We start from the raw sequence: 17,227 nt of genomic DNA, 5'->3' as shown, positions 1-17,227 counted from the left end.
AAATTAATTTTTTATATGTTAACTAAAAATTTATCATTATATTATAAATTTAAAATTTACTTTAATTTTACAAAAATAATTTCGCATCACACTATAATAATTTATAATAAATCAATTTCATTTTCAAAAATATTTCTAACCCTATTATAAATCTACAGTGATTCTAATTACAACTCGTATAAACAATTATACATTGGTTTGTGATTTCTTCTCCATTAATCAGATTACGTTACTAACATCATATTAACTACATCGCATCTCTATTTACATCTTGACTCAGAGCATAATTTACTAACAATTTTAGTATGTATCTTATTATTACCATCATCACACCCAATAAAAGATTATTCTCTTTTTAATGTTAAAGTGAGATAATACATATTTTATAATGTCATAGATAGGTAATGTTTTCACCAACAAACTCAGGTTCAAGAACCCTTAAAACGTTATTTTTATCTTTTCTTTTTTTTCTTTTTTTTTTTGATGAAACTTTTTTCTTTCCTTCAATGCAAACTTTATTCCAAGTTATGTTACCTAGCCCAACTTTCTATTTGGTCCGTCCTCTCTAATCCAGCCAACTTTGTTGATATTCAAGTTGAATATCAAATAAAAAATCTCAGGTTCACACTTTAACCAAAAAAATAATTTTCGGTCCACAAAAATTTTAACAAAAATCACCTATGGTCCATGCCTCTCCAAACAAAGTGCTACAATCCACTAGATACATAATTAATTAATATTATAATTACCTTACTAACCTCAACTTATTAGCATCATTTGTCACGTTAATTCTCGAATTGTGGAACTCGCAACTGATCCCTCCTACTTCAACTTGTCCTGGTCCAATCTTGACCTATTATCGAAACATGCTTTTACATCCATTGACATGTGTACTCAGCAGGTGTTGAAGTATCTCTTGCTCAGCACCATAGATTTGTCATAGGATCACATTTTTTTTCACATGGTACATATTTAGTGTTAGTTTGGATTGACTTTTTTGAGAGAAAAAATACTTTTCTTAAAAAATAAAGTACTTTTATTCAATTTAAAACCTATTTGAATACGTCTTTTAAAAAAAATATTTTTATAAAAGAATTATTTGCTTTTTTTAAAAGCTAGCAATACCTTGCTTTAAAAAAAATAAAAGACATTTTTAATACTTGAAAAATCTTTTTAAAAAGCCTATCCAAATATGAAATAATTTTTGTTTATTAAAAAAATATATTTTTTAAAAAGATAAAAAAAATAAATACTTTTTTTAAAAGCCAATCCAAAATATCCTTAGTGTCTTATACTTTTCTAAAATATTAATGTACAAATTATTTAAATAAATACCATAGTTATAAAATTAAAATGAAGATTTTTTTTTATTATCTATAATATTCTCCAACTTGATAAATCAAGAAGTAATAGTCACAAATCAAAACTCTATTAAAGGTCTGTTGGCTGCCGTTTGTAAAATGATTGTTGTATTTACATATTACATCCAAAACTTCCTATATTTGTTTAACAATAATCTTTTTTTTCAAATTATACCCTAAAATACACACTCCTTTTCCTTCCCATGGGTTCTATTTTTTTGTGTTTGAATCAATAGAGAACCTTTTTTTCTATATCTGTATGAATCGATATTATTACATTCCAATTTCTTTTCGATACCTCCCAAAAAAAAATCCCAAATTGAATCTCAAATTGACGGGTTAGTGTGAGCTTATCTATGTGGTTATGCACCCTTCGAATAGGAATTCATTTTTTCTGAAAGATCCCAACTTTCGTACTTTGGTGAGTCTTCGAGACCTTTTCTATGATATACATTGTGTTGAAGGAATATCTACACGATCTGATCGATTGCGTAAAGTGCGCGGTAGCCTGACATGCCAAAGACTATCTGTCGCGGATCTGAGCTCTATTTAAGAGTTTGTCGCTGGCCAATGAATTGCTGCATGTAGAAGGCGAGATTCAAATATCCAATACTTACTTATCAACGAGTGAGCTAACCACTTGACCAACACAAATTGATTCTTCTCATAGATTTTATATATCAACTTTTAAGTCATAACTAAGATTTAAACCCATGCCCTCTCTAACAAGACAAACATAGTTATCATTAGGCCAAGACTTTACCCGTGCAATAAAACCTTTTTTTTTTTACCATATTTTTTTTTGGTCTTGGGCTAAGCCCAGAAACCGTATTTTCAATTAAAACATTTTTATAATTAAAACCTTTTTAATTTCAGTTTAATTCAGTCCGGGCCTGAAGCCCAAAAACTATTATGGTGGGCCCATTTTCACAGAATGTTGATGCTCTTTTTGTCCAACAAATGAAATGAAGGCCTTCAGCAACATGGGTGCTCCTCATGTGCGTGTAACACACTATGCTTCCCTCCCCATTCTACACTCCTCAATCATCTTCATCGCTCAGCAAATCAAAATCAACCGAAGCCCGTAGAAGAAAACTACCACCTTCCGAACAAAACCCTAATGCGTGTTCTCCGTTCATTATTAATTAACAGCATTGGATTATTAATCTCGCCATAATCTCTTTCCCAATAATAAATAACACATAGAAAAAATGGATTCGGATGAAGAAGATTTTGTGTTCTACGGAACGCCCATAGAGCGTGAAGAAGAGTTAACTAGCCGCAAAAAGAAGGCCATTGCTGAGTCCTCTGGTCAACTTCGAACACTTCCAGCTTGGAAGCAAGAGGTATTGCGAAATTCTGTTATGTGTTATGTGCTCAACACCAATTTCTGTTCATCATTGGTGCTTTCCTAGAAATTGTTGAAAATATAGGAGGGGAAATGTGGAATCTAGCTTATAGAACAAAGTTAGTTGTATTTTTATTAAGGATCAGATTGAATTTGCTATATTCTATAGCTGGTTTATTGAGGAATTCGCTATTATTCACTGTTTTAAGACTTCAAGTTCAAGTTCAACCTAGGAGTGCTTCACCCAAAGAAAATGGAAATTTTCTTTTATTGGCTTTTTCATGCACCATAGCAGCTCTTTTGTGATTGGCATTGTACAGTGCATTTTTGTTTAAAGTTAAAATCGGAAGAGTATGTTGATTATATGATTGAACACAACACTGTTTTGATCTCATCATCTCCAGGTTAGAGATGAGGAAGGACGGAGAAGATTCCATGGGGCATTTACTGGAGGCTATTCGGCTGGTTACTATAATACAGTGGGCTCAAAGGAGGGTATAAGATTATTAATAGACTTATGCTGCTTCTGTTATAGATTTGAATTTTTGTAGGTGGATTATGGGTGTTTAACTTCATGAATGATTGTGCAGGGTGGACTCCTCAGACTTTCAGATCCTCCAGGAAGAACAGAGCTGAGTTCAAAGAGCAGAACATATTAAACTTTCTAGATGAAGATGAGAAAGCTGTGCGTTGAACATTACTGTGCCAATATAATCGTGTCTTTATTATTTTCAACTATTCATATCTATATGTTGAAAATTTCGATGTTAACCAATTGTGAATTTGTGGTACTTCTAAGGCAGTGTTGATGTATGTAGTAAAGTGATATCATGGCATTATAGCCATCTGTAATTATTTCAAAATGATAAGGGAGAAATGTGTATTTCACATTCAGTATTATCATACTTTTAGGAGCTGCCCATATCCTTCTATAGTGTAAAGGATTGTTGACCAAAAACTGTTTTATAAAAACATCGATAACATCATTAACCCAATAATGCCGTGTCAATTTTTTGTAGATTAAGTCAACTAGGCTGATTGTTGATTAGATTTGGCAACAGAGGCTTCGATATCCTTTATCAGTGTTTTCTATTTCCCCACTTTCTTTCGTTCAATTAATTTTACCCTTTGCATGTATTACAGGAATTGGATGGTCGGTTTTTGGGGACATCTTCACAGTTTGACACATTTGGTTTTACTGCTGCTGAAATTGCTCGGAAACAAGCTGAGAAAGAGCAGAAGCAGAGGTTTTTTTTTTTTTTTTTTTTTTTTAATTATTTTTTAGTTTTTTTCCCCTTCTCTATAATTGCTCTGATTGTTTTATGATGCATAAATGTCAGTTAGATTCTTGATAAAAAAGAAATATCTGCATTTGTTCTTGCTGTTTTTAAATCTTTTCTTTACCCAAAGTAATATTATACTAATCTAGTGTGAATATAAATGCCCTTACTTCTTTTTGGAACTTTAATGTGTACATTATATATCTGTATAGTTTTATTCTTTGTTTGGTCAGAGTATACGAAACAAATAGGAAGGAGAAGATAGGCTTATGTATCATTTTTTTCATGTTTCAAGAAAAATAGTGCTCTCTTTTTTTGGTGTTGGTGAGGTCATAGTTTAACTTCTGCTCCCCTGAAATTTGACATGGTTGCTTATTTCCATAGTTTAAAGGATTCAAACTCTTGAAAAGTTTATGTCTTCGCCCTTGATTCCTTGATGCACACTGGTTTTCTCTTCCTAATGAAAAACCCCGTGTCATTGTTTTATGTTTCATCAATCTGATGGATGCTGAGCTATCATTCTATAATTTGGGAGTCAAATTTGTTATGGATAAATTTTCCCCATTTAAAATAACTTTCTCCCCTGAAATTGAACTTGTTTATATTGTCTTTCTCATTGTAGGCCATCTGTTATTCCTGGACCTGCTCCTGATGAACTAATTCAACCAGCTACAGAGTCTATTGGTCTGTATCACGTGATTTTAGTAGAATCTTGGTTAAAAATAATCTATTTCTTATCTCCTTCATGTTATTTTGTAGGGGTAAAACTACTATTGAAGATGGGATGGAGGCGTGGTCGCTCAATTAAGGATTCCCATGCTGATGCACTCTATGGTATGTATTGGCGATTTTTGGGTTTATTTATTTATTACTGTTGTGTTGTTTGTAGTATTGTATGGAAGGCTACACTAGTAGTGGGAGGGATATACCTGGGTTGCATGAGTAGTTTATTCTGCAATTTTCTGTCTTTGTCTTCAATGTAGTTGTGTGAGGTCTGTCTAAATAACTAGGCTGCCAAGTTATCTCAATTAATAATTGTACTGTCTGTGAAGATGCCAGAAGACAGGCCAGGAGAGCTTTCTTAGCATTTTCCTCAGATGATCCAAAAGTCAACACTAGTGAGTCTGAGCAGAACAAGGATGATGTTGAAACTTTTCTTGAGCAGTCTACTAATGACGATGTTCAGTCTTCTAAGAGCACACCAGTGAGAAAAGTTTTCTTGCTAGTCACATATACATGATTTATATATTTCTTGTGTGATAATTTATATTGATAGTTAGCATATGTGTTACATCTATCTTTAGGTTTTTGTGCTCAACCCAAAGCAAGACCTGTATGGCTTAGGTTTTGATCCTTATAAACATGCTCCTGAGTTTAGAGGTATGTTCTTTCTTGTTCTATATGTTACACCTGCTGGTTGCTGGAATTGACACTTAGCTGTACTTTATATGTTGTTTACAGAGAAAAAACGATCACGCTTATCCAGCAAGGGGGGTCCTGGGTATAGCAAAAACATGTCCACAAGGAACAGTCTTTTCAGTCTAAAGTGTAAGATACTTAATATTTGGTAATCCATTATCTAATTTGCCATTTACTAATCTCTGTAATATGTTGATCACAAAATCTTGCTCGGCATTGATTTGTTTTAACTATTAGCTTCCATTTATCACTTATCAGCAGGAAAGTCAGCCCCTGGTTTTGGAATAGGAGCACTTGAGGAACTCGATGCTGAGGATGAGGATGTCTATGCCACTGGTTAGTAGTTCTAACTTTTCAAGCTATTGATGGAAATTATTTAACTGAGGGATTCTCTTTGTGCTGCCTTCTGACTATCAAATGAGCTTTTAACTTTTCATGTTTTAGATTAGGTTCGGGTTAAGGTTCTTTGCCACCATCCCCCATAGACATGTGTTTTTGTGTTAATTTTTTAAAAGAAATAAATTTGAGGTTAGCTTTGAGGCGTATAAAATATTTCTCATATGGAACATATGAAGGAAATAGGCGAAAGGTTAACTTGATTTAGCATAATGCGTTTTTAGGTTTTGAATTTGAAGATACATATGTTCAAGAAGTTGAAGAACCTTCAACGTTGAGGTTGGAAAATCAGAAAAAGAAGGATCAGAAGGATCAGAAGGACCATGATAATCTACCTGGTTTTAGAGTTGCATCCAATACTGACTATCAAATGAAAAGGTTAGTGAAGCAATTTTATTGCCAAACTATAATGCTGATATGTTTATTATTATTTTTTTAGTTCTTTATTATATCTTTGTTGTGTCACTTTTGTAACGCTTAGTGTCTATAATCCAATATCTTAATTATTTGTAACCCTTTTTTTTTTTTGGGTGTGAGCCTTAGGTCAATTTTGCCTGTCTTTTTATATTGTCTTCATAATATGATTCCACTGGTAACCTTGGCGTATAAATTGTATTTTAGATTTGAGGCTCCTCCAATTCCCAAGGATTTTGTGCCTCGCCATTCATTTTCCGGGCCTCTTGAGATTAATCACAAGAACTATGATCTACCTCCTCCAGATATTCCACCTCCTGAGGATAGCAACCTAAAAATATTGATTGAGGGGGTTGCAAATCTGGTTGCTAGATGTGGTAAATTATATGAGGATATATCTAGAGAAAAGAATCAGTCAAATCCGTTGTTTAGTTTTCTCTCTGGTGGTACTGGCCATGATTATTATGCAAGGAAACTGTGGGAGGCACAACAAAAATGCAAAGACAAAACTAAGCCACTTTTGGATGGGAAGGTTTCTTCTGATGTAAAGAGGCTGACAGCTGAGAGCCGAGGCCAGATCTTAGGGGAAAAACCTCTAGAAAGAAGCTTGCAAGATCCATCATCTTCTGTTGCTTCCACAGATGTTCATCTCCAGTTTAATCTTACGGATACATTTACAAAGTCTGAACCATTTGTAAGTAGCACAATTTTTCTGATTTAAACTCCTAATTTGATTGTTAGGGAATCTATTCTATTTTGCTTCTAGTAGTTTGGTTGGTTAACCAGGTGGCTTCTGGTTTGGTTTGACCTTTTCTGTTAATATTAATTCATTCACCAGGATATTAACAATAAGGGTCTCAAATAGTTGAAGCTTCTCATCAGGCTATTGGCATAATGTTCACTGCCATGCCGTTAGGCTAGAGGTTATGTTGGTCTTCTGTGTGAATTCTACCAAGACCTATCATGTGATTTTGTTCTGTGTCTTCTCTCTCATGGATAGCCCCATATCCCTTCACTGGGTTGTAACTTGTAAACCTTTTATTATAGCTTAGAAAAGACATGGGTTTTTATTCAAATTTATTCCTCATTTTTGAACCAGGGTGAGTTACCAGATGTTGAAAAGCCTTTCAAGCATGATCCTGCAAAACAAGAAAGATTTGAGCAGTTTCTCAAAGACAAATATAGAGGGGGTTTACGATCTACTAAATCAAGCTTAGCTGGTGATATGTCAGAAGCTGCTCGTGCTCGAGAGAGACTAGATTTTGAGGCTGCAGCTGAGGCAATATTAAAAGGAAAGGAGGGAAAGGAAAGCAATCTAGGCATTCCATCATCCATGGATTTCATCACAGGTGGTCTTATGCAGTTTACTTCTGGAGAAGCAGAGGTATGACTAAGGTGATGTTCATTTCATTTCATTCCCTGTAGTTTTGGCTGAAGTTATTTTATCATGTCCAACAGCCAAAGAAAGATCTGCAAAGTGAAGATTTGGCGCAGAAGAAGAAGTACCCTAGAAGGGAAGAATTTCAATGGCGCCCTTCAGCACTTCTCTGCAAGCGTTTTGATCTCATTGATCCGTACATGGGGAAGGTACACAATTTATGTATACTCTTCTATTAATTTTCTTGTTTGATTTTCAAAACTTTTTCCCTTTTTTCTGTTTTTTAATAACAAATTCCATGCCAAGCATTTAAATTTATGTTCTGAACTTCAAAAGCATGTTTCAAGATTAGACATGTTCTTTCATTGCACTTTTGCAGCCGGCACCTGCTCCGCGGAGTAGGAGCAAGTTGGATTCATTGATTTTCACATCAGACTCGGCCAAAGGCGCCAAAATAGAAGAGCCTGTTCTTTCTAAGAACATATCGTATGTGCAACAATCAGCTAATCAAGACATAACTAAAAGTACTGCTGAAAGTGAAACTGAAGGGGATGTGGAAGTTGAAAACATTGAAAGGCCAGTTGATCTGTACAAGGTAATATGCTACTTGTTTGTTATATCTTATATGATGTCTCACTTCACGCTTCATGTTCCTAACAAATTTATACATATGCAGGCTATTTTCTCTGATGATTCAGATGATGGAGGTGAAGACCCTAATAATCTTGAGAAAGTGGAGAATCAAGAAAAGAAAGCTGAAGTAGCCAATACAGCATTGAGTCGTTTGATTGCTGGTGACTTTCTAGAATCATTGGGTAAAGAACTAGGGCTTGAGGTTCCTCCTGATATGCCTTACCCCTCACAAAAATTCAGGAATACTGCTTCTCAGGAAGAAAATATCAACGAACATTCAAGAACAAACACACTAAATGTTGAACACAACAGTGAGATGCCACCAAATCATGGTTTGCCATCTGATCAGGACACTGTATATGAGGGTGGACCCTCAAAAGGTGACGTCATTCATGCAAATATGCTTGAGAGTGGTAGCACAAAAATCAATGCTACTGGAATCTATGACAGTAAATCCAGTAAGTCCAATGGGGAGAGATATAAAAATGACATGAAAATCAAATCGCCTTTACCCCGGGAACAAGATCATAGCAGTGGTTCATCATCAGAAGAGGAAAGGAAGAGAAAACGCTCAGGTAAGTCTAGCAGGGATAAACATGAAGAGTACAGGAAAACTAAAACTCTTTCAACACACCGCCGAGACTATAGCAGTGGTTCTTCATCTGAAGAGGAAAGCAGTAGAAAACGTTCCAGGCATCATCGACATAGGAGGCGGACAGAAAGCGATCCATCCAGTGAAAGGGATCGACATGGTTCAAGGTCAAAAGAGAGAAAGAAAGGGTCTTCTCGAGAGAAAAGCAGTCGGAGTAGAAAACACTCAAAACATCACAAGCACAGAAGACATTAATCTCCAAGTAGATTGTCTCATTATAGCGCAGATAAGGACAATGCACATTCAAAAAGGGAGAAAAAGTGTAGGGGATGAGCTAGTAGTGCATATCTTATGTTTCAAGAACTTCCTTGCAATTACGGTAGACCAGACACTGCCATTTCTGTATTGAAAAGGTGTTCTAAGTTTTGGTATTGATGATGATGCTGTCTTGTGCAGTTTCTAGCAATGCACATATTTTGCTGGCTCAAACTCGAGGCTTATTTTATTACTAATAGTTTTTTTTCTTTTTTTCACCAGTGTGAAGGAATGCTGCTCAGTGCTTTGATTAAATTTTCCTGAATCATCCCTTCACGAATGTACTATGTATATAGTTCAATGTTGGCCGGTCTCATAACTCCTTGGTCTCAGGGTTTTGATTTATAAGCTAGCTGAAAGCATTATTCACAGAACTCAGCTTCATGCAAATCATGCATGGCAGCTTCCTAAAATAAACAATTTAAAAAAGGAACCTTTCCTTTTCCCCCTGGATCTCACGTTTTGTAAAATATTTTCTTTTAATAATTAAGGGTTTTTATATTTGTTTAAAAAGATTATTGATGGGGTGATCAGAGATCCGCAGGTGATGCTGCCGACAAAAACATCGGAATTTGCTAATTGACAGTTTAATTGCAAACCGTATCTTGATGTACTTGGCGCTTGCAAGTTGCAACCGATAACGGTTAAAATCTGATTGCAATGTCGTCTTGTAATTAAACAATTGGTCAGAACTGCTAGAATAACTTACCACGTGCACGCTGCGCATATATAGGTTTCTTAATTGCTATGGTTAAAGTTTCAGTAATTTGGAATCTTATAGTTCGATCCTTCTCTTTAAAGATTGAAGGATTTCACTATGCATTATTTCATTAATTAAAGTGTTTAACCAGTTAAGTCCCAAAATGGTTTATGAGATTGTTATCTGTGTATTAAAATTGTTGCTAAGATTTTAATTGCACTAATGACTTTTTTGAGTTTAGCAAAAGTATACTACATTAGTTTTTAACCTATTTTTTTGTTACGAAAATGTTTAGTAACCAAAGAAAATCAGCCAAAAACTATCATAACTTGCCTTATTTAGCATTCATTAATTGTTGCGACAATTAATTAATGCTAAATAAGACAAGTTCTGACTGTTTTTTTTGTCTACCTAACATTATCCTTTTTGTTAATAGTGTGTTGACATAATTTGGTGACGTGGACCATTAGTAGGGATGGCAAAATTCCCCGAGACGCGGGGATCCCTGCGGGGACTGCCCCGAATGGAGATCCGATTGTGGAGAATTTTCCCCGCGGGGATGGGGATGGGGGACGAAATTCCCCCGAAGCAGGCGCGGGGACCTGAGTGGGGATCCCCGCCCCGTCCCCGCTATTCCCCGAAATGTATGAATTCCTTGAATTATCCTTAATAGTTTATTTCTCATATATGTTTTTCAGACATTTCTCACACACACATATATATAAAAACCCAAAACTCCTAATCTTTATTTGCATAACCCTTCTTCAATTCAGAGATTCCTAAGGCAGTCCATACTTCATCCAACCTCTCTGCAGCCACCCCCTCGTCACCCTTCTCACCGCATCGTCACACCTCACCGTGCCATCACCCTTACCGCGTCGTAATTTCTTTTTGCGGCGTTCCTTTTCGTAACTCTGCCGTCGTGTCCATTCTCCTCTCTGTTGCCGCGTCTCCCATCTCGTCTACTACTTTTTCCTTTGGCTCGTCGTTGCGTCCCCATTGCGTTATTTCGAAAGAAGTCACCATTGTGTCATTTAGACTTTTTTGTATAAAATCTTGCAGTTTTTGTATAAGATAGATACTTGTAGCTCTATTCATATGAAAATTAATAATTAGTTAGAACTATTATGTACATAGGGAATGGGGTCCCCGCGGGGAATGGGGCCCCGTGGGGAATGGGGATGGGGAGCAATATTCCCCCACGGCGGGGAATGGGGCGGGGATGGGGAGCAAATCTGAGGGCGAAGATGGGGAGCAGGGAGGCATCCCCCGCCCCCACCCTGCCCCATTGACATCCCTAACCATTAGTGACACGTGTCACTTTATGGTCTGGCCGTATGTAATAATATGATGATGAATTGATCTATGATACGTGACATACTCATATAGACAGTTGTGCCACATGTCACAATTCTATTCGTTCACATGTCACGTTATACCACGTATCATAATATTATATTATCGTCTTGTAGATGTACCAAATTAGTCCATGAACTTGCACACTAAATGACTCATTTTAGTCCCTTAAATCGAATGTGGTGCACCAAATTAACTCTTTCACTAATTTTTTTATTTTTTTATAAATTCAAAATTCTCAATATCTTTAAATGATTAATTTTAATTTAATTTTTTTATATGTTCAAATACAAATATTTTTGTTCAATATTTTTAAGATTTTAGTTTTAATCATATAATTTTTTTCATAATAATTTAATACTAATAATTACATATAATGGGCTAATTTTTTATATAATAAAAAAATCATACACACTCACTTTAGATAAAATTAATAATAAAAATGTTATTTTATATTAAAATTAATTATTAAATTTAATCATTATTTATTTTTATATAAATATATATAATTTAATTTATTTTTAATATAATTTTATATTTTAATATATATTTTATACTAATAATTAATTTTAATATAAACCTAACATATTAGGATTGATATGGCAACAAGGTGTTGTGCCTATTATATGATTTTGAGGCCAATTCCCAAATAACAACATATCCTGATTGTGCCATGCCATGCCTCATGAACCATGCATGATAAATGTGTGACATATAGAAGATTCATAAATTCAAAGTCAGCATTAATGATGCTCAGATCAATTTTGAGACATTATTTAAAGACTTGGAATATGGTGGTTGGGGATGTCACGCTTTGTAAGTTGTAACCCTAATTATTGTGACATTGCTCTACCTCTATGTCTATCTCTCAGCTACCCTATTTTAATGTCGTACGTGGATAAACATGTAACATTATTATGATAAAATTATTTTTTTTAAAAAAATCAATAATTAATTAATAAATTAAATAAAATAATAAAAAACCATGAGAGTTTTAATTATTATTGTCAAAAAATAAAAAATTTTAGTTATTGAGTTAATATTTAAATTAATTCTTAAAATAATAATTACGTTTTAATTTAATTTTTAAATTTTTAATTTATTTTTAATTTTTTAATTTTGTATCTGTGATTTATGTTAGTCTGTGATTTTATTTTCGTCACAAATTGTCAACAACATATTAAAACAGACTAATTATTGCCATATTGGATTAAAATTAGAGATTTAGGGTTTTAAGTATTTTGTAAAAAATAAATTAAGATAAAAAAAATTTAATTATTACTTTAAATAAAAATTAAAAAATCTAACAAAATAGTTGTAACTTCATCTCAGACAACCAAATTAAATAAATTAAAATTTTAAAAAATCTAAAATATAAGTATAACTTCAAAAACTAATTTAATTATTAACTAATTAGTTATTGTTTCTTTGCATGCGTGACTTTATTATATAAAAAATCTTAGGATTTATTTATTTTGTATTTTTAGAATACATATTAAAATTATAAAATTAAATTCTTTTTATTAAAAATATAATAAATTTAAATTTTTAATATTATTATTTTATATTTATTAAATAAAAGTACTTAAAATTTTTTATTAATAATAAACTTATCATGTGGTCTAAACCCAAAACCTTAATATATAATAGCTATAATGATGCATCTCTAAAATTTTAAAATGAATTCAAAGCGGATATATATATATATCACTCGAAAAGTATAAAATTTGTAATTCAGTCAAAAGCGTGTATATAGTAAATTTGAAAAAAAAAATTTCAGTTAATGATTAACTAATATAAATTTTAGACTTACAATTTTTCAATTTTTATATACGAAATTTGTGTCAACACATTATTAACTGAACTAAATTTGGGCGTGTGAGGTATAATATAATATACAATAATTTTTATTCTTGGGGTACACTACTTTTATCAACCACCTTCAGCCATCTTTTGTTTATTTTATTTTTTTATAACTCCCAATTCTAAAAAATTCTTTCTTACCAAATCTTTAACTCATATTCCTAATTTTACTCCTATTCCTGATATTTTCAATACATTATTTATTGAATTAAGTTAATAAAAATATAAAATTTCATTTCGAATTTGACTCTAAAAAATTTATTCTCTAATTATATATTGCATGAATAAAAAAATAAATCAACGTACTGCTCACCAATATTTATATCAGATGAAATATTAAATTTTAAGTTTAAGATTTATGATTTAAAATTTAAAATTTAGAATTTGTATTTAAGATTTAAGATTTGAATTTCAGAATTTAAAATTTATAATTAAGAGTTTAGAAAATTAGGATTTTAGGCCTTTTTTATTTACATTATTTTTGTTGTAAATAAAATACAAAAATATCTACCTCTTCAAATTTAAGAGCTATTACCATTTAAATAACTTAAAAATTTAAGCTAAAATAGGGTCAGACAATTCTTATAAAATACGAAATTTTTAGATTCATGCTTATGCGTGATATGTTTAGATATAGGTTATATTCAACGAGCTGATTGGTAGGGGCGGATCCAAGAATCTAATTATAGAGGAGTCGAAAATTAAAATTTTGTATAATTAAAAATAAATATAATATCATATATTTGATAATAGATATAATTATAATTAATTTTTTAATTAATAAATTAATAAATACTTGTCAAATAAAATAATTATCTCAATCTTTATAATTTTTTCATAATTTTTTATGATTTTACATCTAATTAAATATAAAATTATTTATTTTTAAATATTTTGTTAATTAATTTACTTTAATAAGTATTTTTGTGTCGCTAATTAAATTTTTATGTTTTATATCATTATAAAATATGACATAAAATAATATAAATTAATCTCACTAATAATTTTGATATGTGAATTTAAAATATATTAAAGTATTTTTATATAATAATAGGGGTAAAAAATAATAGAAAAATAATAAAAAAAACTAAATTGCCAACTAATAATATTATTATAAATAATATCAAAGTATTTTTTATATGATTATAGAAATTAAAATTAATTTAAACAAATAAATGTAAAAAAAACTTTAAATCAAATAAAAAAATACAAATAATATAAATGTATATAGAGAAATTTAAATTCTAATATATAAAGAATATTAACTCTTTTTATTATTACTACGCTATTAAATTTTATTTTATATAATATATCTATTATAATAGTATATGAGTTTAAAATTTGTTGGGGAGCCAAGGCCACCACTTGTCCCCTTGAGTTCGCTGATTGGTCTACGAGAACATTTTTAATGGAGTGTTTTTAGAATATTATTTTTGATATTTTTAGAAAATGAATGAATTGATTTAGAATTAAAATCTATATTAAAATTGATTTGTAAAATAAAACTAGTATCACTTTGATGGAGAACTAATAAAATTTTATCACTTGTATAATTATTTTGATGAAATAATTAAAAATAATATAAAATTTTAAATAAACTAAAACTAAGTATTGAAAAAATATATTTTTTTAAGTTTTAAATAACTATTTATGACATATAGTCTCACAAATATTTTTGTAGGATTTAAAATAAAATTAAAATTAAAATCAGCATTAAAGATGTTTTGAATATTTAAACAGGAATTATTTATATACACTACTAGAAAATTTATTTTTAGTGGCTATATTTATTTTGTTTTTAATAATAATAAAAATAACTACTTATATATTTTTCGATAAATAACTACTTTGTTGTTAAGAGATTTTAGTGACACTTATATAATTAACGATTAAAAAAATTTTAATAACCAAAAAAAGTATATAATTATTATTATAATATATAATAATAACAATAACTATATAATTATCATAAAAATATAAGTTAAATAAAATATATAATAATTATAATATATATTATTGTCACTAAATATTTATTATTAAAAGTAATTTTTATTGTAGTGATAATTTATACTCTGGCCTCTAAGATTTTAATTCATCACTTTTCCAAGCAAATATTTGTCCAATTGTCCCTTGAAGAGAATATATATTAATTAATGATGTGCAAATTGCAATATATGGATAATGGATTTGTTGGGGGACCCAACCCACAATGAATCAGATAATAACATCCTTGACATGGAAACTTCCTTCAACATTCCCTCAATAATTATATTGCTAACCAACCCGATTTCTGGTATTAATTCACATTGATAATAATGTATGCTGTCCTATATATGCTTTCTTAATACATGTTCATGCAATAATAGCTTTTACTTCAAATAGGAAAATATATAGTCATCACTATACAGATAATTTTAACGGAAATAGCTACATTCATAAGATTTAAAATTTGATACTTTACTTAAACTATATCTAATCTAACTATTTACTAATTGAACCAATTTCTCATTGGTATACAAATAACTGTATACATAGTACTTGTTAAACAGCAAATCAACCTTCTTAGCTAAGAAATAATGAAAAATGGAAGTACAATCTAACTAGCTACCTCAAAAAGAGTTTGTGAGATTTTAGTTTTTAGAGTAAAAGTTTTTTTTTATCTTAAATTATTTATTTGATAGATATTGCGCCCCTTAATAATTATAAAAATATAAATCTGTCCTCATTTACTTTTATATTTGTTCAATTCAGTCTCTGAAATTGATTGACAACAAGTCAACGCTAACGTATCAGATAACTGTTGTGTCTACGTAGTTTTGTCTTTTTTATAATAAGGACAAATCGCCTCCTGAGCCCCTCAACCATCTCCCTCCTCCGCTTCACCCGCTCCCTCTTTGCCACCGCCTCCTCCCTTTCCATTGGAAACTCTCTCTCCCTCTTCTTCTTTCTCTTCTCTATCGCCTTTCTCAACTCCAAAATCCTAACCCCTAACACCCCCAATTCGCTTTACCTCTCCGAAATCATCATCAAAATCACCACTACCGCAATCATCATCAAAATCACTGTATTCACTTCTCCTCATCCTCATCACAATCATTATCATCATCAATAATATTACCATCAGAATTTAAAAATTTAAAAACAAAAACATAATCACACTAAAGAAATATTCTGGTCACTTGGAAGAAAAAATCTATTTATTTTTTAAAAAATTACAAAAAAATAAAGACTAAAAAAAAAGTAAAATTTGAATGTTAAAATAAATGAAATTTATGATGTTGTTGTGGCGATGGTGGTAGCGATGAGTGATGAAGAGAAATGAGAAAGTAAAAAAAATTCAAAAAGAGAGGAAAAGGAGGAGAGGAGGGGGGGAGAGAGAGAGTTTAGGAAAATATGAATTTTTCATTAATCATCATGCATAAATGATGGTGATAATATTATTAATGACGATAATGATTATGAGTGTAGTGACGGTGACAAAGAGAGAGGATCAAAGGAAGAGGGAGGAGTGTGAGTGCGGTGGCGGTGGAGAAGAGGAAGAGAGGAGAAAGAAGAGTTTCGGAAGAGGGAGATGGTTGAAGAGTTTAGGAAGCGATTTATCCCTATTACGAAAGAGATGTTACCTAATAGACTGACATGTCAACGTTAACCTGTTGTTAATCGATTTTAGGAATTAGATTGAACAAATATAAAAATAAATGAGAGTCGATTTATATTTTTATAATTATTAAAGAGCATAATATCTATCAAATAAATAGTTAAGAACCGAAAAGAACTTTTACCCTAATTTTTATATTTGGTACGAGATCAGATTAATAAATTGGAACAATAAGTCAATAATAATGATTATTGACTTTCTAAACTAATACAGATGTCAGTTTCAAGGGCAAAAACCTCATCATAGAGAGTAGAGACATTAGCAAAACTTAATGTTTGTGATACATATATTCCGGCGTGCAATTATTGAAAAGGTAATTAAATTATGGAAGAGTGCCTTTTTTCTATAGAAAAAAAAAATAATATAAGAGACCAACAACAATACATAGATCCTTTGATTTTTTTTTTTTTTTCTCAATTTTAAACAGAATTGAAAATTTGAGCAATGTGATTGTTGAAAAAGAAAAAAGAAAGAGAAAGAGAAAAAATAAAATAGAGTTATTAATAATTGCTTA

The 17,227-nt window shown here is 31.2% G+C and overlaps 1 protein-coding gene across 2 annotated transcripts; it reads left to right on the top strand.

The window, feature by feature from the left end:
* The first annotated feature begins 2,330 nt into the window (after nucleotides 1-2,330).
* LOC112722656 (G patch domain-containing protein TGH) lies at nucleotides 2,331-9,649 on the top strand. Of its 2 annotated transcripts, XR_003812357.2 has the most exons (17): nucleotides 2,346-2,707; nucleotides 3,114-3,204; nucleotides 3,300-3,394; nucleotides 3,853-3,956; nucleotides 4,612-4,673; nucleotides 4,749-4,823; nucleotides 5,042-5,193; nucleotides 5,294-5,369; nucleotides 5,451-5,537; nucleotides 5,667-5,744; nucleotides 6,029-6,182; nucleotides 6,426-6,912; nucleotides 7,318-7,602; nucleotides 7,677-7,805; nucleotides 7,976-8,191; nucleotides 8,273-9,234; nucleotides 9,359-9,649. XR_003812357.2 is itself a non-coding variant. In XM_025773760.3 (16 exons), the coding sequence occupies exons 1-16, from the start codon at nucleotides 2,573-2,575 to the stop codon at nucleotides 9,074-9,076; spliced, it is 3,030 nt and encodes a 1,009-aa protein (XP_025629545.1). In that variant the 5' UTR covers nucleotides 2,331-2,572; the 3' UTR covers nucleotides 9,077-9,649. The 2 variants fall into 2 exon arrangements, 1 of the variants encoding a protein (XP_025629545.1); XM_025773760.3 differs by having other exon boundaries at nucleotides 2,331-2,707; nucleotides 8,273-9,649.
* The last annotated feature ends 7,578 nt before the right edge of the window (nucleotides 9,650-17,227 follow it).

This window comes from Arachis hypogaea, chromosome 11 (assembly GCF_003086295.3).
Source record: "Arachis hypogaea cultivar Tifrunner chromosome 11, arahy.Tifrunner.gnm2.J5K5, whole genome shotgun sequence".
Taxonomy (NCBI): Eukaryota; Viridiplantae; Streptophyta; class Magnoliopsida; order Fabales; family Fabaceae; genus Arachis; species Arachis hypogaea.
The sequence above is the reverse complement of the archived record's forward strand: the minus strand, read 5'-3'. Positions and strand labels throughout refer to the sequence as shown.